General features: G+C 40.7%; 1 protein-coding gene across 6 annotated transcripts in view; it reads left to right on the forward strand.

The window, feature by feature from the left end:
* The first annotated feature begins 3210 nt into the window (after window positions 1-3210).
* SLC16A12 (solute carrier family 16 member 12) overlaps window positions 3211-24982 on the forward strand; it is a 30492-nt gene continuing 8720 nt past the window's right edge. For 2 of the 6 annotated variants that reach the window (XM_068139703.1, XM_068139708.1), the window contains exons 1-2: window positions 5661-5696; window positions 23553-23764. In XM_068139703.1, coding sequence (XP_067995804.1) covers window positions 23664-23764 — 101 coding nt within the window. In that variant the 5' untranslated portion in view covers window positions 5661-5696; window positions 23553-23663. Of the gene's footprint in view, window positions 3380-5660; window positions 5823-21608; window positions 21624-22770; window positions 23765-24982 lie in introns of those variants that run through there. The other 4 variants (XM_068139704.1, XM_068139706.1, XM_068139707.1 and 1 more) reach the window with 4 other exon arrangements.

A 24982-nucleotide genomic window follows, 5' to 3' on the forward strand; every position in this document is an offset into this window, starting at 1 on the left:
ATAAAGAGCCTGCTCTGTCTTAAGGCTTTGAACCTTGGCTTTTTAGCTTGTGTGCTTTCTCAACAGCTGGTATAGGTGAGGGTGTTGATGAGCAAGATTTGACTTCTAACACTAACTCTACAGAAGAGCACAGCAAGCCATACTTGTCATCTAGCAGGTAGAACAGAAACACAATGCATGATAAGTTGTAGAGCCATTGACATAGCTAGTTCTTCTGGAGGAACATTCCTTTATGGACTGAAAGCTTCAGGTGCACAGTTAAGTGGATATGGCAGAGAGACTAGAATGACTGTACAAAGGTTTGTTTCCAAAAAAACTAATCAAAATTTATTATTCCCATGCTGTGAAAAATTCCAACATGTAATTATTTTTCTTCCTGTTGTGAAATGAAATTTAGACAATTTGAAAACTTCCTTTTTCCACTAATAAAGCCTGATAGCAGGAAGCCTAGCAGGCTACCCAGAAAAAAGGCATGTGACAGGCAAGATTTAGTTTTCTTTTTTAAGCTGCTGCCTTTATAGAGCCACAGAAAGACATTTCCATAGAACATTTGTTTTAGTCAATGTGTGTTTTCTAGTGAGAAATTGTTACACTGGAAAATTCTGACTACTTAGAGTTCTGAACTTTGTAAAATATAGACATTGAAATAATGTCCAAAAAGCTTATTGCATGTGCTCAGACAGGTAGGAACAAAGCTTGCCTTCACCTTCACAAAGGAACAAGTGATAAGCAAGTATTTTACATCCTTGTCTTAGAGTCAGCAAGACATGGACTGTAGCTGTAGAGGGGTAGCCAAAGGAACCACAGTTTCTCCAGCCTGGGATGTCTCTGGCTTAATTTCCAGGGATGCTGGGGCGGGGGGGTTGCATCCCTTTGGCTATAGGGTGCTGAAGGTTGTAGATCCTTATGTCACTGACCAGATCTGGAAATGTTACATGGTGGTCGAGGCCCCATCCCTGGAGGTGTTTAAGACCAGGCTGGACGAGGCTCTGGCCAGCCTGATCTAGTGTGGGGTGTCCCTGCCCATGGCAGGGGGGTTGGAACTAGATGATCCTTGTGGTCCCTTCCAACCCTGAATGATACTATGATCATGCTATTACAGTACAGCCTGTACTGGTGGCTGGCTGTATCAGGAAAATGGAGGAAATGGTAAGAGAAACGAGGGTAGTGGGGTTTTCAGTTTACCACAGATAATTGTATATAAAGATTCTATTAAAGAACATACTTTAAGAATATATATGCATAGAAAGGCCATTCATCAACTGTACTATGTACCTAGCCATTCTTCAAACTCTAAAAGCATTTTCCTTACCTATTAAATTCCATAGTATTACACTTTGTGATTATTTATGTGGTTTGGAAAGTGTAAAGGAGCATACAGGAATTATTCTTGTTTCCATAAGGACCAAACCAATCCCCTTCCTAGACATGTTGTCTTTGCCTGGTCAGATGAGGGGATGTACTCCTCTGATATCAGGAATACAGTAGCTCTAAAGAAATGGCATGTATAGTCCTGCAGTCCTGGAGGGACTAAAGTCATTACAGGTGCTAGCTGGAGCAGTACAATGGATCTTTTGTCTGGTGTTAACAGCTGAAACTTGCTTGAGGAGTTAAGAGTGTTGTTATAGTATTGCTCCAGAGAATCAAACGAAGTCAAGGATAATGTTTTGGTGATACCTAGCATGTGATACTTCAGTGCTGAAAATAACTTTCAAATTTAAATAGCACAAAAGTGTAGTTTAAAGTTGTTTCAGTGCCAATGGCTGGATCAGCAGAGTATGAGCAGTGTTACTGCCTCTATGTTTATATTCATGGTGTAGTTCTGTGATTCTCTGACCACATCCTTTTGACACCAGAGGGAAGAAAGCATCACCCGTTGTTAACCTGGACATCAAGATGTCATCAGACAACACAGATAACCACTGCCATTCCCATCACTGAGGGGGAGTTGCCATAAAGGTGCTGCCAACCAGAGCTGCAGAGGAAGTTTGCTGCTTCCCTGGTCTTTTGGATGGATGCACAGGTCATCTTGTAGTACAAACAAAGCTTTTTGTAATTACGTTTGTAGAGTATTTTGGCATGGAGAATCTTCCAACATGAAGCACAGTTTAATCCAGGTAAGGTTATAAATCTTTCCAAGAACTCTATTTACACAACTGTAAAAAAAACAAAAACAGAAAGACACAAACTCAAAATCTCACCAGGAAGGTAAAAGATACACTTTTTTTTTCTTTTTCAAGAACAACTTTTTGTTGTCCACAGAAGTGATGGGGAAAACCAAGCCCCTTTCCTCTACACCTGCTGTTAACTACCCCATCACGGGAAAGGGAGTTCTTGTGCTAGGGAAGCTGTGCTCTAGGTGAGGGCTGCTCAGCACACAGGTTCAACCCTGCAGGGTGCAGAAGGAGGAGGAAGCACTTGTAGACCAGTCTCTCCTAGGTATCTTGTGCCACTGTCCTGTACAGAGTAGCTCTGTTACCTGGAAAGGGGAGTCTTTTACAATTAATAATCTGCCCCAAAGCTGCCATGTCCTCACCCAAATCATGTGTTCTTTCCTATGGTGAAGGATTTTGAAATTATCCTGGAAGAACAGCGTAGCAAATGCTTCCCAGCCACCCTTTCCTCTCACTTTGTTTGTGTGCTCCTGGGAGGTTTGCACTTGCTCTTATAGCAGCACTGAAGACAGCAAAGGCTTGAGTGAAAGACAGGAACCAGGCAGTCCTTGTCTAGTGACTGTTTAGGAAGGGTTAGAAAAGGTCCCATTTTATCTTTGTTCTCAGGGAAGGTACCGTGGGATGCTTAATGTCCCTTAAAGACCTGCTGCTTCCCAGATTGTGTCTGAAAACCCATGCAGCATTCAGCAGGCCACTTAGTTTATCTTCCCTGGATAAACAAAAGGCTGCTGGAATTTGAAACTCATTCCAAGAGTCTAGGGTCCAAAGCCTGCTAAAATCTGTGTGTGTCCTTCCCGTGGTCTGGGGTTTTGAATGGAGTTTGGAAATTTAAAGACTAGCAAGCAATGGCAGCACGACTCCTAATGGTGTATAGGGCATGCTGTATGTAGATCCGTGTTATTTCTGCTCTTTAGTGTTGCCTCACTTTGGAACAATTTAAAAATTCCTTCTGAAATGCCTGAGCGCACTGATCCCGAAATCCCAGTACAAGCTTTGGGGAAAAAACAACACCTCTTAATGCGATGAAAACACTCGTGGCACTGTTGAGACGCCCTTTTCATGTTGTTGAAGGTACCACGCTAGGAGGGATTCCCGGTCCCTCTGATGACAGCTCGGCGGGGCCGTAACCAGAGTAAGGGGAAGCGCCCCGCCGAGCCCCCTGGGTCCCGCTGCGGGGCAGCGCCGGGCGGCAGCGAGAGAAGGAGGTGGGTGACCAAAGTTACCGGGAACGCTCCCGCGGTACGTTTAGCTCCTTATGAATCGGAGGCGAAACCGCGCTGCCTCCCCGCCCCAAGCGATGGGGGCTCCGTCCCGCAAAGCTCTGCTCGGGGGGCGGGCACTGCCCCCGCCCCGGGCCTGCGGCAGCCACCGCCCCGTGGGGACAGCGCGCACCGGCGGGACCCGCTGCGGGCGGGGCTGCAGCCTGCAGGTAGGGGCTGCGTGGGGCGCCGTGGGGTTCGTCCGGGAGCTGCAGGAAGGGAGGGACGGGGCTGCCCCGCGGAGAGTGCACGCGGTTTGGGGGGCCGGTCTGCGCCGCGCTAGCGGTGTGGGCAAGGCTGAGGGTATGCGAGGAGCGGGTGCGGAGCGCCGTGCTGCCTAGCGGCGCTTCGCAGAGCTCTGGTGGGGCTTCAGCTGAGTCGCTTTCATGCCTGCCTGCACCAGGGAACCTAGAACTGAAGAAACGCGGAAAAAATGTGGGCACCTGTGGAAAGTGCTCCTGACCATGGCAGGGGGGTTACCGCTGAATGCTCTTTAAGGTGTCTTCCAATCCAGACCATCCTATGACTCTAAATATAAGCCCCACCATTCAAGAAGTGTGTATATGTGCATAAGTATATGTAAGCCGTTGGTTAGGTAACAGTTAGGTAACATGTTAGTCGGTTAATGAATATACAGAGTTTCAAGTTCCTGAAAGTTATAAGGAAAACGTGATTCTCTTTTTTCCTGTTGCATAAGGAGAAAAAATAGACCTGTTCAGAGGCAGCTGTAAGAGGCAGCAGAGCAGGGCTGTGCTGTGTGCGCTGTGGCTGTCTGCACATGGACTATCTGGGCTGTTACCTTGACTCTCTCCCTTACACAGCCTGTGGACGTGGCTCCCAAAACAGCTCTAAAACCTGAGGCACAAAGTGCTCAGTGGAAGAGCTGTTCTGTGGCCTTCCACAGAAATAGCCGTGAAAGTGGCTATAGTGATCCCTTTCCTGAACAGCCTTGACAATTCTCCTGGGATGTTAAAACAATTAATTTCCAGGAGACTACTTAGTCCCTTTTGAGACTTCAGTAGGTGTGCAATAACATACATAGGACAGGTGGACTTGTCAACATGTGTCTTACAAGAAATCTGTTGTTCATGGACAGACTAAGTTCAGGAAATGGTTCCATTTAAGAAAAAATAAGCAAAAAGAATCAATGAGCATTACCTTTATTTTGAACTTTCTAATAATTTGCCACTTGTGTACTGTTTAATATCTTGGGGGTAAATTATTGACTAGGTATTTGGGATGAATTTGGGGTCGTGTGATAGCCTTTTGACTGAATTGATTTCATGAAGTTAACAAGCAGGTTGGGATAGCTGAGCCTGTTTGTTGTTGTAAGTCCCCCCCTGCAGTGGCAATGCGGAAACATTTCCGTTAGTGCTGGGAAATTGGAGGAGAATGTGAAACTTAATGAAGTGAAGCAGGATTGTATTTTGCTCAGGGTGATTCTATTATGCCTCTGTTATGGACATATTATAACTCACCTTAAATCATTAGCAGCTACTGTCTTTTCACGTTATTTTTTTTAAGTTTTTAGCTATGTAGCTCATTATGTGGCTTTTGGCTTATAGTTTTTCACTTGCATTATATTTAAACTTTAAGTTCCCATCTTTTGCAACAGTTTAACAGAAACTGTGTTTTGATAGGATGGCTTCTCAGCGCCTTCCTTAAGGGGTTTCCATACCTTTAAAATGTCTTTAAACTGCAATTTTATGCATTGTATGATTGCCTTTAAAGTGCAATCATTAACTTTTGCCTTAACTCAAGTTGGAAAATTACAAGGAAAGAGAATACGTACAGTGTTCAACTTGATTTTACATGGATTTATCAGAATTGATTTAGCTGATATGTAGATGGAGGAAACCTCAGCAAATTCTTTTCCCCCAGCTTTCACATTCACTTCAGCTTCAAGCTGTATTTCACTTACCTAACGAGTGTCTTGCTAGAGTACATCTCCTAACTGATTTGGTTTACTGGGTTGGTTCTCACCCAAGAACTGCAGGGAAGGGGACTAGCAGACCCCCCATGGATCCTTTCTAGATCTGTATTCCCAGACAATGTTCCTATGGACTGGGCATGGGGGCAGGGTGTGTGTGTGAAGATTTTTCAGATGTTTTGATGAAGACACAATTGCTTCCTCAGGGAGAAATTTGGCATGTGTTTCCTTAGACAACTGTGCTTGCGTAAGCAGCCCCCTGCCACCCTCTGAGCTGTACTAGTACAACCGTTTGTGGGGCTGCTGGTGAACCACACTGGGAAACTGCCACAGGTTCAAAACCATCTTTTTTCTTTGGTTATCAGTTACTTTTAACTCTGATCTTTTTGACTGTGTGGCTGCAGTGTCAGGGTTGAGAAGGTAGCCTGGGAGGAGGGAACATGTCGCGGGGAGTGGGAGGTAAGGGCTGTTTCTGCCAGCATTGTGGCTGATGAAAGAAATAATTGCTTCCTAAATTGTGGTCAGTAGTATGTGACATGTGGTAGTTGCATGGCAAATGTATCTGAATGCTTAGGTATCTTAATAGAGTTGTGCTTATGTAGTTAGCTATATACACAAATAACTGATCCTGTGTTTCTGTTGTGATTCTGAGTTTTCACCTCATGATTTTACTTTTGTGATGTATAGCTATCTATGTGCATAACTTTGGGATACATTTGCCACACTTCTCTCTTGCACTATGAACATTTCAAAAGACCAGTCTTCTAGAAAATAGACCTAGGCATTGTCAGTATGTGAGTTTTATTAATCAGATTATATTCAGATGGATAGACGGATGCCTAAAATCCTAAAAGGGAAAATGAAGTCACTCCTAAGAGGGTACCTCTCATCCTAGAGAGCACAATTGTCACCTGCATGCACTTAAACTCTTTTACATGGGCATATAATGTTAAATATGCTTTGGAATGTAGTGTAGACCTGCTGTTAAATGGTAGAAATGATTAAGTGAATAGCACTGTTTTAAGTGGTATGGGAAGACCGAAAAATCAGCAGCGTATAAGCCTTCTGTAGTCTGCTATAACTTATTTCAGTCTGGAGAGTATTGATGGTTTTATGCATTGTTGTAGGACTTGTACTCATTCTTACTTCAGGCATCTTGTTTTCTGTTATTATCCTATTTTTATATTGTATGGAGAAATTTGACTTTAGAACCAAAGTCAAAGATGTCCATGCTAATAATTCAGTTTTTCGTCACTGAAAATGAACTGCAAAGACAGTTTAGTTTTCTTCTATTAAAGCTGTCTGTGTTCTGGCAAGTGGGAAGAGCTGTTGTGAATGGGACTATATACCAATTCAACTGCTCTGGTTGAAGATACCCAGATGGAGGCTCTCTTTATCTGGATTGTCTGTCTCTCTTTGGCTTGTGGAATGCTGGATGTAACTACATGCAGGACAAGCTGTGGTCTTCTGAGTGAAAATCTTCAGAGTTAAGGTCCCTCATCCTTCTGCTTTTGCAAGAAGCATTCTCAATTTCTGTGGTGCTGTGTGCCCAGGTGCTCAGATGACACTTGTCTAGCATGGTCACAAGACACCAAGGTAGTACGGGTCTGGATCCTGTAGAATGCAGGTATACCCAGAAGGTCCATACTGTATCTTTCCTTTCACTGTAAAGGCAAAATCCATCACTTTTGTCTCTGCAGCCTTTTAAGTTGAGTGGGCCCCTGGGGCAACAGATCATTGCTTCAGCAGCAAGATAATTTACTCAGATTAGGCAGCAATTTGTAGCAGACTTCTTCCCCAAAGCCTGCAGCAGCTGGGAACTGTGGAACTGGCTTGAGGGAATGAAGCAATATATTTTATTAGTGAGTTGGGGTGACCTTAGTTATCATTAATAAAACTCTGAAAGCTATTGAATACTTGTTTCAGTAGCAGTTCAGAGTTGGAGAACTGCAGGTTATCCACAAAGCAGGGCATTCTTGCTGCTTTCCCTTGGGACTTAAAATGAAGCAGCACTTTGTTGTTGTTGTTATGTGTTTAATTTATTCATTTCTGTTTGTTCCATTTGATGGGATAATGAAATGAGAAGGCAGTAAATGAGGTGGTCTTCCATGTTTGCTTTTAGGCAATGTTATCTGTTTTCACTGAAGGAAAACACTTTTCTGGCTCTTGATTCTAAGATGGTTTTCTGGGCTTTGGTGTGAATGTTGTCTTGGAGTGCTATGTAAATCACAGAGAAGAATGAAGTAACTGTCTTTTTTTGTATGTGTTGTATATCTCGTGTGTGTTGTGGATGTACCTCCATGCTTCTGTGCACTAGCAAATGGGTTTGCAAGTTGATGCAAAGTGTATGTTGGGTAATGCTATTTAACTGAATAGAGTTAAAATTAATATAAACCCATCACTTCAGAGATAAACTGAGCTCCTTTTACTATAAAACATTCTCTTCTTTAACTGTTCTGGTCGTCACCTTCCATTTCAGGGGAATATTATCCTTGAATGGTTTTTGAATAAGTACATTAGTTGCTGCCAGAGGTTTGTCATAACAGTGTCCAGAAATAAAGGTAATGTGCAGCCTTAGTACACATGTGGATATTTAGTTAGAATGTACATTATTGTTCTTTTAACGCACTGGTACATTGTTTGTGGAGAACTAATTTATCACCTTTTACTTTTCAACTCTCCAAGTCTTTTTGTATGATCTGGGAGAGACTGAGAATTTTAAGTTTTCTTTCTGCTAGATGAAAGCCAGCCTGTGCTTATCAAGAGAAATGTCTCTTCTGGTCTTAGCAATTGGTGATGCCATCAAAGCAATATCCATAGCTCGTCAAGAGACATGACCAAACTTGTAGGATTCCTCAAATGGCCCAGTTTGCTGGTGTACTTGCTGACACACACTGTTTATACTCCATTTCTTCTGAGGCAGCACCATACCTAATGTTTGGAAGCCACCCTTGAATTCATTTTAAACATTCGGTAAGAGAGCTGATCAATATATAGTAAAAAACCAACAAAACCATTTCTTTATTGCAAAGCTGGTAGATTAATAGAAGAAGAAAACATTGTTTGGATATTTTAAAATTGAAAGATGTTTCCTAGAGGCAGGTTTTGAGTACAAAACCCAAGAAGATGTTTAGGTAACAACCACTAGACTCTTGCAATCCCTTTTCTGAATAGCACTTGTGAAAGTAGTTTTGAAGTTGGGAATTTAACTCCTCATCCTCAGTCCTCAGCAGGACAGCACTGGCCTCTTCTCCCCCATTGTTCAAGATGGAAACAGTCTCCCGTTTTTCACTTTATTTTTTTCCCTTCTTTTAAATTCAAAGTTTCTTTCCTTCCTTCCTGCAGTTTCTGGATTTCTCCCAAATGACTCACATTTCCCAGATGTGAAATGCACTTGGAAAAGGAAATTGTCATCAACACACTTCATGAACTTCCTGGATTGCTTGTGCTCTGCTGTGCTGCCCCTCCAACCGATAATGGAGTGGTTGAAGCCTCTCATGCATACCAGGGCATGTGCACATGGGGTTTCACCTACCTGTCTGTAGAGGACCTCATCTTCTTGCTCTTCCATGTTAGGAGGCCTGTAGCAGGCTCCCACTATAACTTCACTTGTTCCTGACCTGCCTTCAATTATGGCCCACAAGGTCTCAGTCATCCTATATATCCCCAAGTGGAGCTCCATGGTCTTTAGCTGATTATTGACATAGAAGGCAACACCCCCTCTCCTCCATCTATCCTTCCTATAGAGCTTGTAAAATCTAATCTAACAAACCAACACCATGTGTTTTGGCTAGGCATTTAGGAACCCTCTTCATAAACTGCCCTCTGCCTATTGACTTCTCTTTTCTCTCTTTCCCAAACTTCTGTAATTGTATTTCTTTATTTAATTAGTCTGAGTGGTCCTTGGGGCAGCTATAATGTGATGCCAGCAGTAGCAGGGCAGAGAGTAATCAGTTGAGCAAGAAGAGCCAGCTGAGGGGAGCAGCACCTTCCCCAATTGAAGGGACTGATTTAATGCAAGGGCTAGGTAGGTTCTCCAATTGAGCAATATTAGTGCTGTGCTCCAGCAGCATCTGAAGCATTTTCTATAGAAGCTGTTTTCATTATTAAGTGTAGCATTAGTATTTTCTATTTCCTCATCTACACCAGTTCAGACTGTTTCTCTATGCTTCTGATATTTTGTATTGAAAGTGGCACAGATGTTTAATTTGGGAAATGCAGTTGCCATAAAATGCAACTTGATGACAGCTGAGAAACTGGCATTGGATGAAGGTGCTGAATGTGCCATCACTAATGATCACAAAGGGTCTTCAAGCTCTCAGCAAAAATATGCAATTTATGTAATTTTGTGTTGAAGGACCTGGCTTCCATCCTAAATATGTGAACATCTCAGCAGTTAAAACAGGATGTAATTGGTGAACAATTAAATGGGTCAGGTTTAATTTTCATTTTCACAAAGTGACATGTGGCTGCGATGAGAATTGGCAGGGCAAAAGACACCCCTGTGCATCCCAGCCAGAGTTGGCTTCCTGTATAGGCAAACACTGATATTTCTATACCCCACTCTTTAGCTCAGTGGTGCACAGCACACATTCCAACCTTTGAACAGTTGCCATTTTGGTTTCCCTAGGGATCCAGATGCAGAGGATGTAGAGCAGTAGAGCAAGGCAATGCAGAGAAGAATAGGAAATTTGGGATGAACTGTGACTCATTCCCTGCCTGATCCACCATCCTCTGCTCTTCATGAAGCTCGTTTTTAATCTCTTTCTTGTTTGTGGTCAGAGTTCATTCTGCCAGTGTCCATTTAATTTACCCCGATGACTGGAAGTTGGAAAGAATAAAATAGAATTAACCCACACAGCTAGTTTATTTGTAATGAAGTTAATGGAGTGGAGACTAATCTCTGGGAGTTGCAGCCCACATGATGTAATTCTGCTGTTGCTTATGGTGCATGCTACACAGAAACAGCCCCCAAGTGACTGATGGTAAAATGATACTTATCAAAGTTGCTAAGTTCTCCTAGTTTGCCATAAAAGATGGGATAACAAGAGTGCATTAAATAAGAGCTCTTGCATAGACATTTCAGCCATATCTAGCAGAGACTTTTTCCAGAGAACTCCTTTAGTAGGCAACTTTACTGTTTTATCTAAATTAGGAAGTAAATCTTGGGACAATTGTGAAAAGCTGGTACATTAAGCTTGGACAAACTCCATAAAAATTAAAAAGTTTCTTTTATTGCTCCTAGAGAATACAGCAAACATGTAACTGATGTCAATGCCTCAGTATCAGATGTATCAGTGCCTCCTGACAGAGAAAGACTATGCAATCAGTGCTGAAGCATGAAATAAAAACTAGATGGGGAAACAATGTGGGTAAACCCCCCGAGGATGTAGAGGTGGTGACAGGCAGGATACCATGTGAAACAGGTGGACTGTGCTTTAGGGTGGCTGTGAAGGAGGAAAAGGAAATCAGTTGGCACTTGAGGACTGATTATAAGTTGGTTGGGATTTTTAATGTTTATTTTTTTTTTAAATTCTGGTGCATTTGGAAGTTTGTAGCAATTTAACAGTTATCATATGCAACCTGCCCTAACATGAAATGCCTTCTCAAGAAGAAAAATGACCACACGATGTAGGATTTAGAGCATGCAAGAGAGCTTTGTTCAGCCAAGTTCATAGGAAGACACTGATAGCATTATCTTTCAGATTTTTTTCAGACTACCAACATACACAGGCATTACTTAACTGGAAATGGACACATAGCTCAGTGAGAGATTTCTTAGCTGAGAAATAAATGTTAATTTAATTTTACTTTAGATTTTATTTACCAGTTTTAATATGAGATCGAGATTATCCTTTACCTATTACGTTGTTGATGTACTTATGGATGAACCAAAAGTTTTCTGTCACAAATGTTCTTTGGGATACTTCAAGTTACTCTTCAAGTAATTCAGAAGATGAAATTTAAATAATGCTACCATGATACATATAGTTTTTTTCAATAGATAATGTCAATTTCCATTGTAAATAGAAGATGTTCTAGAGAAGAACAAACACTAGGACCTGTTGTCATTCACAAAAGAAACTTAATTTTACCTAGAGGAGATTTTAAGGAATATCATTCTCTGATCTTCAAGATATAAACATTGATTTTAGGCATAATTTTTGTTGCCTGATAATTCTCAAGTTATTTTTGCTTCTTTTGTCATCCATGTAATAAGTTGTTTGTAGTGAAACTGATCTTACTAAAAGGATCATTGATAATGGGATCTAGTTGATGCACAATTACAAGGCTGGCTAGAATAACAGGGTAAGAGGATAACTAATGAGTCCTCCTTGTAAGTTTCTTGGGTTTTGGGTTCCTAAGTTGATATGTAGTGAGACTTTGACCAAACAATATTTGTGTAACTGTCCAATATGACCAGCTAGCAACTGCATTTCTTTGTGAGGGCTCCTTGGCCAATAATGCTAATAGAAAGCTGAGATAGAGGAGGCAGAACTACTTTATTTTATTTTTTTTTTAAACATTCATAACTCCTATTGGAACATGGTACCAGGTTGAAAGCCTATTCTTATTTCTCCAATCTTTTCCTGAATTTTTTAGCCAAGCATTTGGCATTTGTTTTCATAAACTTTCTAAAACAGTGGTTCAAGATGCTGTGATAAATGGCCTGCAGTTGGTCTGTAGGATCACATGAAACAGCAGAGCCTGCATAGTTTGCTTTTGAGGTGTTTTCATTTGAGAGGTTGCTGGTAGGAGTTTTTTATGGGAGATTTGAAAGACTGGGCTGGTTCTGTGGCTGTAAATGTTGTGCTGCTTTCAGCTGCTCTAATTAGGACAGGGTTTAATAGGAAGAAGAGATGGAGCATTTACATCAGTTCTTTCACTGCCAGTTCTTAGATAAATTTCTAGAGGACTTTCTTAGATAGCATCAGTCTCTTTCTGTCTTTCTTTAATTCCCCCCTTTTCAAGTCCTTTATAACTTCACCTTTTACGGGTTTTTGTATCATTGCTGTCTAACATTTAACAAGGTGACTCCCTAACATCTTGTCTTGATGCTCCATATGGGCTTTTTTCTCTTTGTTTTATAGCTATCTGCCTTTTCAGTGCAGTTGTTGAAAAGACAGATACAATCTGAGGAAAGTGGTTTCCTGTTTTTCTACATACTAACTCATTAGTCCTAATGTAACTCAGAGTTCTCTTCTGTAAAATTTCTGCCCTCCCTACTTACAAGTTAGGTGGTGTTGGTTTTTTTTTTTTTCCTGCAAGAAGCACCCATGGGTCCTCTGCTGCAGTGTTCTTGGTCTCCTGCTTTTTATGAGTTACCATAATTCCATCCTTCTTGTGGTCAGCTATTTTTTCAAGCATTCTCTCCAATTATATTTCCATTCCTTAAATATGAACATAGGCATGTTTGAACACTTACTGTAGTATTCTTCTTGCTGAGAGTCCCATGGAGCTTGTACAGAAACACCAGAGAAAGCCTTTTAAAAAGTTAAAATAGCCAGAAATCTGGAAAGCAAACCATACATAATAGGACAGGTAGCCTTTATTATTTTTTTTTTTTTTTTGCATGTGTGTGTTTCACATAACAGAAGAAAAACATTCTCTGTGGAGGGAAGTGTTCTTTAATTTAAAATTAAGAAACTGTATTGCTGGGCTGCAATAGTAATTAGCAGAAGCACACCCTTAAGTAGCATGGAAAGTTCCTGCTGATCGTTTCTGAAAATGATGTAATCAAGCAGCTGCACCAGTATTGGCTCGGCAGAGGGAACTTGAGGCACTTTTCTTCAAGTATATTTTAACTTTTAGGGGATCTTTAAAACTGTTAAGCAAGGGTTTAGTTGAAATATGGATGACTGTGAGGCAAATGGACGACTGAGAATGAAGAATGTGATGATCTGCCACAGACACATCAGTTGTTTGTTAACTTTCAGTGTGTGATTTCACTAAGACAAACTGTTACTCTTGAGTAGGTGCATGTTTTCACAATGTGCATGTTGTCAAATATGCTGTTCCTGGTCAGAGATGTTTTTTTTTAATGTCATTCTAAAAGTTTTTCCTCTTGACCTCCATCTGTTTCCTTGTCTTTCATTTTAGTAGCTCTCAGTTTAGTAGCTTCCCTGCTGTTATGAGGTTCTGAAGTTTTGTGTGCCGTGACACACATACAAACCTTCTTGTAGAGACGTGTCCATTGGTATGTACATGTGGCTATAATATCTACTACATCTCTTTATAATATATTATAAATTCAATATAGAAATTGTATCTTATAAATTATGTCTTATATAATATTTTATGTTTTTATTTATTTATGTATTTATTTATAATAGAGTAAATGTAATCTGTGCTGTGACTTCTCAGAAATACCTAACCCTGTAAAGCAACATTCATCAGTATTTGCTGTTGGAAGCCTGTTTTGGTAAACAGCAGACATCCAGGTTTTAATCTTTCTATTTTCTTTTCAGTATTTAGACTTATTCATCCAATCCTTTTGGATATATATAGTATTTGGATATATATATAATATTGTATTATAATTATATATTATAATTGCTAAAGGGAAATGATAACAAGGCTATCTTAATTTTACAGAGTTGCTGAAAACCTCCCAAGAAAAACAGTGGTCATAGTGACAGTCTGCTATCATGTGATGTGTGTTTCCATTAGTAGAGTACATATGGCATCAAGTATCCTAATAGATGTGTTTCAGAACATAAGCTTGTGTGAACAAAAGGAAATAACCTGCCTTGCCTTTTCACACCTGATTTCAAACAAATCTTGCACATAGAAGGAAAGGATGATGAAATGACACTAACAGCAGCCCTAGAATGTCAGATTAATAGAGGTAATCTTCAAGATAACTTGTTCTGTAGGTATAGAATTTGTTTTTTAAAATAGTTCTCTCCCTTTAGAAGCAGTTGTGTACAATTCACATCTTGCAAATTACCAGCGAAATGTATTTTTCTGTGTGAATTGTTAAAAATCTGACAGTGCTGCTCAGACTCTGACACTGAGAACAGGGGGAAAAGGTATCTTTAAGTGCAGTTCCTAGTTTTACTAATATCCAGTCAGGAACTTCACAGACAATATAAATCAAATTAGTTTTGCATAACTTGCATAAGGCTTTTCCATAAACAGAAGGGCTGAAAAGATGACAACTGCAAAAAGCTCAGCATACCAGCATGCGCTAAGTACAGCACTGAGATTTCTAGGTGAGGACATACAGATTTCCCAGAGTCCTGCCTCCTTTTTGGCTTCCCCTCTGCTGAGGAGCATCTGAGTGTGATGTCACAGCCCTCCCAGAACACTGCAGAATGGTTGCCAGCTCTTCCCCAGGTTGTGACCCCCCCAACTAGGGATGTATGTTGGAACTGGTGTGCATCTATACTATTTCTTATCAGAGACAAGACATAAAAGCTGTCAGCAGCCGCAGCTTTTGGATGGCCTTTGTCACTTCTAGGTGTGTGCATGAAGATGTGTCTCCATAATTTGGAGCCTCTCAGTTTTACACAGGCACAGCTGTACTGTTGGTGCCTGAGCACTCCTGAGGTGCCTCATAACATCCTAATTTTCTCTGGAGAGGGCAAATAGCATTTGCTTGGTATCTCCTTTGCCAGGTCATCTACAGCTGACCTAAGAGAATCCTTATCACCAAAGTCAAATCTGGGATGTGTAACCAGTGAAAGAATGGAGAGTAGTGGTTTCCACAGACTGACTATGTAATGGTCTGAGAAAAACTGTTCTGTTCTCACATGTTCCATGGAACTTTTGCAGTGATATTCTTTCTTCAGGCAAGATTTTCCTGAGTATGGAAAAAATAATATAACAGATGTGGGGAAAGTGTCAGCTGAAGACAACTTTTAATAAAAAGCTTTTTCAGAATTTCCAAACAATTAGGGTCATATATTAACATTTCTTTAAGAATACAATGGAAACTAATACGTGCCTGATCCAGAGAAGTACACAGATCCTCACACAGATAGGAATGACTTAGAAAATGATTGGACTATCATACTTAAATTTAATAGTAAACAAGTAGTGCTTGAGAATGTTTAGTTATCATTAATAATATGTTATAAAGCTCAAAAAGTAAGTAATAAATGTAATGTTGTTAGAAATCATTAGAAACATACAGCTAACTGTAAATAAACAAACCTTCCACATCCACTGCCTACCTACCATGTGTTTACAGTAATACAGTTACACATGCTAGGTAGGCTCTGGTGAGACCCCACCTGAGTACTGCCTCCAGTTCTGGAGCCCCTATTACAGGAAGGATCTGGACATGCTGGAGTGTGTCCAGAGAAGGGTCATGAGGATGATCAGAAGATTAGAGCACCTCTCCTATGAGAATAGAATGAGATAGCTGGGGCTATTCAGTCTGGAGAAGAGAAGCCTCTGAGGAGACCTTATTGTGGCCTTCCAGTATCTGAAAGATACTCTGCTCCTCTGGCACCCCTCTTCTCTACTACCTGTTTAACATTCCTTTGGTTTCTATGTTACTTCTCCTGTTCCCGCATCCATGTTCTGTTCAGTCTGTCCTCTTTAATAGCCATCCCACTCCCTCATATGCACAAACTGAAGCAAATGAAGAACATTTGCTGCTCAGCATAGCAATGGGAGCTGGGCTGTCATACAATTTATCTTCTCTATCTTGATATATTTTGGGTGGCAGGCAATTGTATGATGCCTAGAACTGTGACATCCACTCTCTGATTAGAAGTCCTGAAGTACTACTAGAATACAAAGAGGTTGTTAATGTTGCTCTTATTTTATATCATGGGGAGGCCCCTCCTTAAAAGTTTAAAAGAAGTTAAAGATTTGCAGAGTAAACCATTCAGATTTATTCAGATAAATTACAGATAAAAACCTGTAATTATTATTAAAATTTGGTTTAGTATTCTTTTTGTGTTAGCCCTGTGACTGACAATTAGAAGTCAGGTTGGGTTTGTTTGTTTGTTTGTTTGTTTTTTACTGTGGTTCTGGTACAATCCCCTTAATGAACTTCCAGGTAAATGGTTCTTGTTAACCATTTGTATCAGTACTGGAGAGGTGCTGAATTTATGGAGACTTGAGAAGCTGAATGTGCTACTTATATAGATACATGTAATCTTCAGGCTTACTGACATGGAGAAGTAATATTTCAGTGGATCAGCCTGCCAATCTTCTCAGAAGAGCATAAACATTGTTTTTTTCTAGAGACAGAAACATCTTTAAGTAGAGAAGAAAGCTGAGGATATACAGCAGTAGCCTTGCAATGCTCAGAGTTATTGCTATTTAGGAACATAGGGTTGGAAAGGACCTCTTGGATTGTTGTTAAACAAGGCAAAGTTGTAATCATACAGCTCTTGATAAATAGCCTCTGTAAAATCAAAACAAGCTGTACTTTTCCAGTTAAATAGCTAACCCAAGGTGCAGAATGGGACATCTCTTTCTTGGAGAAAACAAATTAGATTAGAAATAGCCTTTGAATCCGAGGAGCTGTGTATTTAGGAACAACCTGGTTTTTATCTGCCTTCCAGACTGCTGAATGTAGTGTCTACAATGGTATGCAGGTGCTGGAGGGGTGAAGCAAAAGGAGGCTGAAAAAGTGCCATTTCTTGGCAATTCTGTTGATAGAAGCTTCTGCAGTTATTGGCATCTTCTGTGCTCATATCAAATATTGCATCTCACTAACATGTGCTCTGCTGTATTTGGTGAGATGGAGGAAGTTAGCTAAGGGGCTGGGAAGCCTCTGGAGGGGGCACTGGTCAGTGGGGAAGGGAGATCCCTGACACCATAGTATTAAGAGAAACCTGTGACATGAAGGTAATAGGCTATTATATGGTAATCAGTATTATGCCAACTTTGTGTCTTCCCATTAACCTGCTGCTTGGTTGAAGCTCATTTCTCTACGGTAGGTTGTTTCAGATAGGGTCATCACTGACCCTTCAGGATCTAAAAAATGAGCTCTTTCAAAACATGTTCAATATTTAATCTTACACATTTCTTACAATCTACACTCACATAGCACATTCTCTTTGTCATCTGACATTTTCCTCTCCCCTTCTTCTATCCTTTGCTACTCATTCTATGCTTTTTGAATTTTTTTTTGAATGAACGAATGTTGCAAATGACTACAAATAATGTTTGACACAACCTTAATGTCAAGAAAAGTAAGACAGATAGTAGAACTGTCATAGAGCTACATGAATAGAGTATATCTAGGAAAATATTAACAATGTCCTAGAGCTAAGCGCATAGAGTGGTAAATGCAGTAAATATATGCAATTCCATTACCTTTCACTCTAAGCATTAATTAATGTTCTCCAGCTATGCTTAAGCTGCTTCAGACTTGTTCTTCATAAAATTCATGCACATGAATGTTCTCAAAGTGACTTTGAAAGCTGTGTACATTGTTAAAAAAATAAAAGGGGGGTGGGGGAGTGGTAGGGTTTAAATTCAATGGGACTCTGTTCTGGGACTCTGTCTTGGTGTGCTGGACACAGAGACTATCACAAGTTTCTCAGGCCTCACCCAAGCCATCATCACTGTGAAAGCAGCAAATGGCAGGTACAGCCTATATGTATGTATGTATCTTACACTGATCCAGAAAGAAAATTCTGGGTAAGTCTCTTCTCTTACATACATCAAACAGGTGAAAGTAGGTGGTGTATTCTGTGCTTATTTATGCTGGTATATCTATTTGGGCCAGTTACTTTGGGTAAACTGCACAAAATCCTTCCACACAGTTCTAAAGAAATTGCAAAGATATCTTAATACACAGCTGTTTTATTTTGTGTAGCCAGGATAGTGTGAAGAAATGGAAAGTGGTAGGTTGAGAACACCCAGTATGGTCGGGGGGCTGTGTGCTTGTGCTCTGGGGCTGTTATACAAACCTGACCTTGTGCCCATTCCTCTTGCTATCCCCATATTCTTCTACAAATGCTGTGCTTTCAAAAAAACATACAAACTGTTTGGAAGATGAGGTGGCATTTCTTGAGTTGATGGAGCTGGCCAGATACATCAACACTGTAAACAGAGCAGCAGAATGAGGCAGGAAAAAAGCAATCCTTTGGTCCCTGGCCAGGCCACTGTGACCTTACCTGCTATTCCTCCATCCTATGTCATGAAACTGCTACACATCTTCGCTTCACAGTGTTGTGATATAATTATTGAATCAATTAGTTTAAAGAAGAAAATCTTTAAGGTGGAAAGAGGGGCAGGCACAGTGGGCAGCGAGTGCTTTGCTGGCTGTGTGCCACGTTTTAAAAGGTCAGTGGCTCCCGTCACTGTGCTGGCCAGTTGCTAGGCTGCCGTGGATTTTTGTGCTCTTTTCCTCAGTGAAAGGGACCTCATGATGAGGTGCGAGGTTATAACAGTGCCTTTTTAGTAACCTCACCCACTCCTTTCTGCTGGCTGAGCATACTGAGCAAGGGATGCTCTCAGGAACATTGTTTTCTTTCCAGGGCTCTCAAAAAAGCTGCTGAAGTAACTGATAAATTACATATATTGCCAAATTAAACCAAATGCATTAATTTGAGGAACAGAGTCACTGCTTAGTGACCTGTCAGGGCATGCTCTGTAACTAAGGTTTTCCTATGCATCAGCAGAATTTTTTGTCACCTTCACCCTAAATAACTTCTTTGAACTCACAGCAAAGCACATTTGCTTAATGCTTGAGTGAAAATGATCTGTCAAAGGTTTCAAAGTGTAGAGGTCTTTCGTGAGCTTTTCTTTTAACTCTGCTTTCCTTTAGCCCTCACAAGCAGTTGGAATTTTTATGCACAGCTGAGATGTGTTATAATAGCAATCAGCACTGCCAGCGGGGATCAGACCTTACAGTGCTAAAGGTGAAGCAAATAGGCCATAGGAGTCTTACCCCACACTAGAAAGGTTAAAAAAAGATGCAACATGAGAGCAAGCCAGGGTAGGGTCGGGAAGGGGAGGACATGGTTGTTCAAAATATGCGCTTTCTGCCTGTTCAGCTTCATTTTGCAGAGTCCACAATCTGTACTGTCCATGATATGGATAATTAGAAAACAGCACCAGAATGTAAGCAAATTGAGTTTTCTAAACTTACAAGAAAATTGACAGGTTGACAGAAGTGTTTATTACACGTGCAACAACAAGAAAGGTAATTATTTAACTTGCCTATTAATTAGTTCAGAAGCTACAAAAGGCACAGTACTCCTTGAAGCATGCATGAAGTCAAGTAGATGAGATTCGCACTAATCCTGATACAGGGAGGTTGGCCTATTTCTTTGTTGGCCAGGCATTTCTTATAATATGATATTTTTCTGTTGCTTGTAACCTCAACAAATATTTGCTTTTAGTGTGTAAGTTGGCAGGCAGGGTTCTGTGGAAATAACAGCAAGTGATCATGCAACCATCATGCAACAAATCTATGTTTGCTTAGTCTGATATGTCATCAGATTCTCAGGTATGTTGGCATATGGCTAAAATGCAAACTAGGGTCTCAAACACGATCTGAAGCTTGCCTGGAAAGCTGGGCCAGAAGTCTTGGCACCTGGCTATTGCTATTTGTTCATTGAAATTAGTTAGGATTCTGCATGTGGAGACTGTTGACTCCTCTGGAAAAAAAAAGGAATGTATATTTCTGCTTATTGAAGGGTTGACATTATTTCTTCTGGCATTTCTGGAATTTCCTTCTCCAGCTTTAAAAATCAAAACATAAAATGACATCTTCATTCATCCAGAACAGGCAGTGAAAGATACTGCTCAGATTCAAAATAAGAAGCCCTGCCTTGCAAATGTGCTGCAGAGGTGTGTCTGAAGTGCTCAGGATCCTTCTGTGATGTATCATCTGCTTATATAAACTTCACCAAACTGCATTACTCGTGATTGCCAAAAAACGCTCGGGCAAAATAATTTGAATTTTGTCAGTGCTTTGTTAGTTCAGGTGGTTGTCCTCTATTATTAGGGGTATATACAATCACCCATCTTAAACTTAAAGTAACTCAGTAAATCTACTTTTTGAGGCCTGCAGATGAAAAATGTAGTGGCTACATGATGGTAAGCACTGGTACTGGCTTTATTCAGCTGAATTTGACAGGATAAGTTTCTGGAAGACTTTATTGGCAGTTAGGATATAATCTATTTGTGACACTCTGGCTTCATTGGAATGGATATCAGCATTTGTGGCTAGGTTAGACAAAGACACCCACAAAAGATTTGAATTTTATTTTCCACCTAAGTAGGCAGGAACATGATGATTGTGGTGACAGGTTGGACTCGATGATCTTTGAGGTCTCTTCCAACCTTAGTGATACTGATACTGATGATCTACTTGATGATCTGTTCATTCACTGATCTGGCACGAATTATCACTGCCCTAGCCATCAGATAAGTTGTTGACCCAATGACTGCACATATTTAATGAGTCACTTTTTTGCTTGGAACTATGCAGAAAGGGATGTATAATTTACCCTACTAGTTAAAAATAATCAGTCATTAGTTCACAGCAGCTTACTCAAAATGTAACATAAACTCTGCAAACCTCTCTGTTGTTGGATGTATTCAGCGCATGAGATGTATGGTGTACTCACAAACTAGCAGTGCATGCTGGAAGGCAAATACAGAATATATGTGTCAAGTGATAAGTCCATGGATGTGTCTTTTGTATCACATGCCTGACATTCTCTAACTTTTGACTGCATGCGTTTTCATGTTCCCTCATCGATTTTTTGTGAATAATACTACAATTGCCTACACATGCTTTCTTAATTTACTTCATTAGCCAATCTGTTTTCCATTTTTTCCCTCAATTTGTCTGTTTGCGTTGGAGAGTTTGTTTCAGAACATAGTATGGAGGGAAGGAGGGTGTGAGTACACACTGGTACTGCTGTATGTTTGTCCTGAAGAGAACAAGTAAGGTCAAAAAATGAAATTTACCCTTTAAGCAGAATGTTGCAAAGCTTGTGAAGAGGACAGTGATGTCATTAGGGTCATATGGGCACCCACAGAGACTTCTCAGAAAGCTCTGTCAGCTGCATTGACAGTTTTTCTCTGTATTAAGAAGTTGTCTCAGAAAAGGCAAACTGCCCTGGTCTCCATTTCATAGCTTTCATTGATCTTTTCTGTACATAAGTGCCAGCAATTGAATACCTTGGAGATGAGGTTTGAAATTGTAAACTCATTTGGATCTCACTTACTTTGTATGTTTTTTCTAATCAGCTGTAGGAATGAACTTGTAAAGACTGCATCCATCTGGGACCCTTTAAAGTCACTTAGGAGCCTCTACCCATGAGATAACAGGTTTGGTGGCTGCTTACAAAAGTTCTTATTACCCTAGTTGTGAATTCATACTCAGTCTTTGTGAGCTGCTATGTATGTTGCCATATCATACAAACTGCAGCTATGTCACATGTCCCATTTGAGATGTAAACTATTCTTTATGCAGTGTGAAGCATTTATGTAATCAGGCAGAGTGGAGCAATATATATCTTTCCAAAGAGCCATGGATGTGATGAGCAAAACAGGCCATTAGAGATTTTTCTTTTATCATATTTGAACTCTCTTCCAAGTCATTAGTGAATGCTATATTGTAATAGTACCTCATGCAGCAGTGACTTCATTATACTAGACTCCATATAAACACAGAGGATAACAAAGACCTTGCAAAGCCTTTATGATAGCATTCAATTTACAATGAAGCAGATGTTTGTGACAATGGAGGAGAAGAGAATAACGCAGGCTGCATTAGTACATGTTTTAAGGCTTAGAATGGGCATTGCTTTTGGTTCTGAATCATTGGAAAGATTTGTACAAATATTTACACATAAATAAATATTAGCAAAGCCTTTTATGCAAAGAGAGAAAATAGGACAATAATTTTCTTTCCCAAATATTTTTGGCCTCAAGTAAAATGAGTGATAGCTAGCAGGCTGACTAGTACACAGGCACAAATAAATGGCAAAGACCTGGAACAGATATTTCATGGTAACTTTTTTAGCTTCTCAAGCTACATAGCTGTATAATATAGTATTTGGCATTTTTTGTGGATATATTTATTCACGGATCTTTTTCAAGGATACTGCCTCAACCATGGTTACCTTAAATCACTGCTCTAAAGCATTGACAAGCACACATTTTGTGCTGAGATTAGAACCAGTTCTTTTCACTGTTCACTTCGTATGGCCTTTCAGGTGCCTCATATGACATCACAGCTACTGGAGTTTGGACCTGACTTCTTTCTGAAAATTGCACTTGTTTTTTTTCTGGTTTTAACTCTTACACACTGAGTTATGCTAGCATATAGGGCTTGATTGTGTCTTGACTGATCATCTGCAATTAGCGGTCTTTGAAAGCCAAGCAGGTAGATGAGAATTACTTCTCTTATGCAGTGTCATTACAGAGAACTACTTACAGCCTAGTAAAAATTCAGCTAAGCTTTTAGTGTGTTGTGGGTTTTGTTTGTTTTGTCATTCCTGTTTTATCCTACTTAGTTCACTTTAAACTTTGGCATGTGTTTATATTTCCTTGAAATAATTTTGTAGTGGTTTTGAAATGCACCTTCTGGTATCTCTAGAAAGGCAGCTGATGAATAACGTCTCAAAGGTTTACATGAAGTGATATTTAGGGTTGGCTCTGGGATGCCTTGCTGTTCTGGGTTAGGGAGCCCTTGGTCTTGCACACCCAAGCTTTGAACATCACCTGGCTGAGAACTGAAAAGGCACATTATTAACCATGTAGCTGCTTTCTTGAGTTGCATTTCGGAGTACCTTGGCATCCATATTATGTGCTGTAACAGGTAGCATTTCCTGGGAAGCCTGTGGTTTTTGTGAGTGGAAATGTTGCATATTCAGCATCTGTCAAGGAAGTATAGCTACTCTGTGGAGGCTGCAACTGAAAATACAATTCAGGCCAGGAACTGGTGTGAGTCAAGGGAGCCCCACTGAAGGTAAATGAGCTGCAGCGACTGGCACCACTAAAGAGTGTGAATTACATGTATGTGTTACAACATTTGTGGGGAAAAAGATTACATTGTTCTAGGATATCACTGCTGGGCAAATTACCCTGAAATAAATGATGCCAGACAGAGGGCCAAATTCTGATGGCACTTTTGCTTCTTCCAGCAAATTTTCATAAATCATGTTTGAAAGACACCCCCACGTCTGTGGCATAAGCATGTGTGATGTACCTCGATCCCCTCTCTGCCTGGTTTTTCTCTCTCTTTCTCTTCAGATGACCAGTAACCCATGTGCCAGGCAGCCCCAGCCCACTCTGGGCAAGCCAGCTGGCGTCGGCCCCTACCACTGAGGCAGGGAGCAGGGAGGAGTCGCCCCAGCCTGCGCCATGGCCTCGCCCCGGCATGTCGGGCCTCCTGATGGAGGCTGGGGGTGGATGATCGTTGCCGGCTGCTTCCTTGTCACTATCTGTACCAGGGCCGTGACGAGGTAAAGGGGCTGCATCTTGTCTTTTTGACCTGTTTGTGGCATTACCCCCCTTTTGGTTTTTTCTCTCCCCTTAGGAAGAGGGTTTGGGGGTCTCCCCTGATGTCTCACACCTGCAGGGGTTATTCTGCTAAGCACAAACCTCTCTCATGCTACATTTTTAAAGGCTTCCAGAAATTCCTAAGGTTGTGGGGATGGCTGAGGGATTATGAGCCCTCTAGTTTCAATCTCAGATCCTCTGACAACTACTCTATCTCTCAACACCCTCTCCTTGATTTCTTATGGAATCAAAGCTTGGGGCAGGCAGCTTTATTTCAGGCTGTGGTTGTGAGAGAGGGAGAAACCACGTAGAGACCCTTTGGGTCCACTGTGTCCCTCTGGCCCCACAACTGTTCTCATTTTTGATAGTCCCAGTGGATTTTCTTGGCTCCTGAATCTGAAAAACCTGTAAATACCCCCTTTTCCTATTGCAGGCATTTCACATACCATCCTGACTGAGAAGGTCAGTGGCCTAGAGAGGAGGCCTCTCTCTATACCCTTCTGGTATCCAAAACATGCAGAACATATTTTTCTCAAATATAGAAAGAACAGGAATAGACTACTGCCTTGCACAAGCATAATATAGACATCTGGGGTGAGATAGGTTCCACAGCTGCTGTTGGGTGACTTTCATGTCAAGTGGAGACAGAGAAGCCTGGTGTGTGTGAACACAGACATTTAAGCTATGTTAAGCAGCAAGATAGACATCTTGGTAAGTGAGGAACACTGAGAATGTTGACAGGAGCACAGTGTTGTGTTAGACAGTCAGTATAACATAAATGTGGTGTTTTGCAGCTAAATTTTGTGCTTCTTTAAAAAATAAATCTGTCAAGTTCAGGGATCTGAAGTCTAGGGTCTTGAGTCAACATTATAAAGGGGTAGGGAAATGGTGACAAAAAGTGTTAGTTTATGTACACAAAGTTACCAATTCTGTGATAGCAGTAGAGGTTTCCTTGTGTATTTAATGCCTGTTCATATGTGAAATCATCTAATGGCTGGCAGACATTTAGAGTATCTACGAGAATGATGTATGTGCAAAAAAAAAACCACCCAAAGAAAGTGATTGTTTGTTGATTTGCAGGAGGGAAAAGGGATCTCCTGCTGATCCAGAAACCAGAATGAAAATATGCAGCCTTTTAATCCCTTCCTCTGCAGAGAGAGGTACAACAGTAACACTTGTTA

Source organism: Melanerpes formicivorus, unplaced genomic scaffold (genome assembly GCF_026170545.1).
Source record: "Melanerpes formicivorus ecotype bairdi unplaced genomic scaffold, bMelFor1.0.p_v2 SCAF_6, whole genome shotgun sequence".
In the NCBI taxonomy this organism is placed as follows: domain Eukaryota; kingdom Metazoa; phylum Chordata; class Aves; order Piciformes; family Picidae; genus Melanerpes; species Melanerpes formicivorus.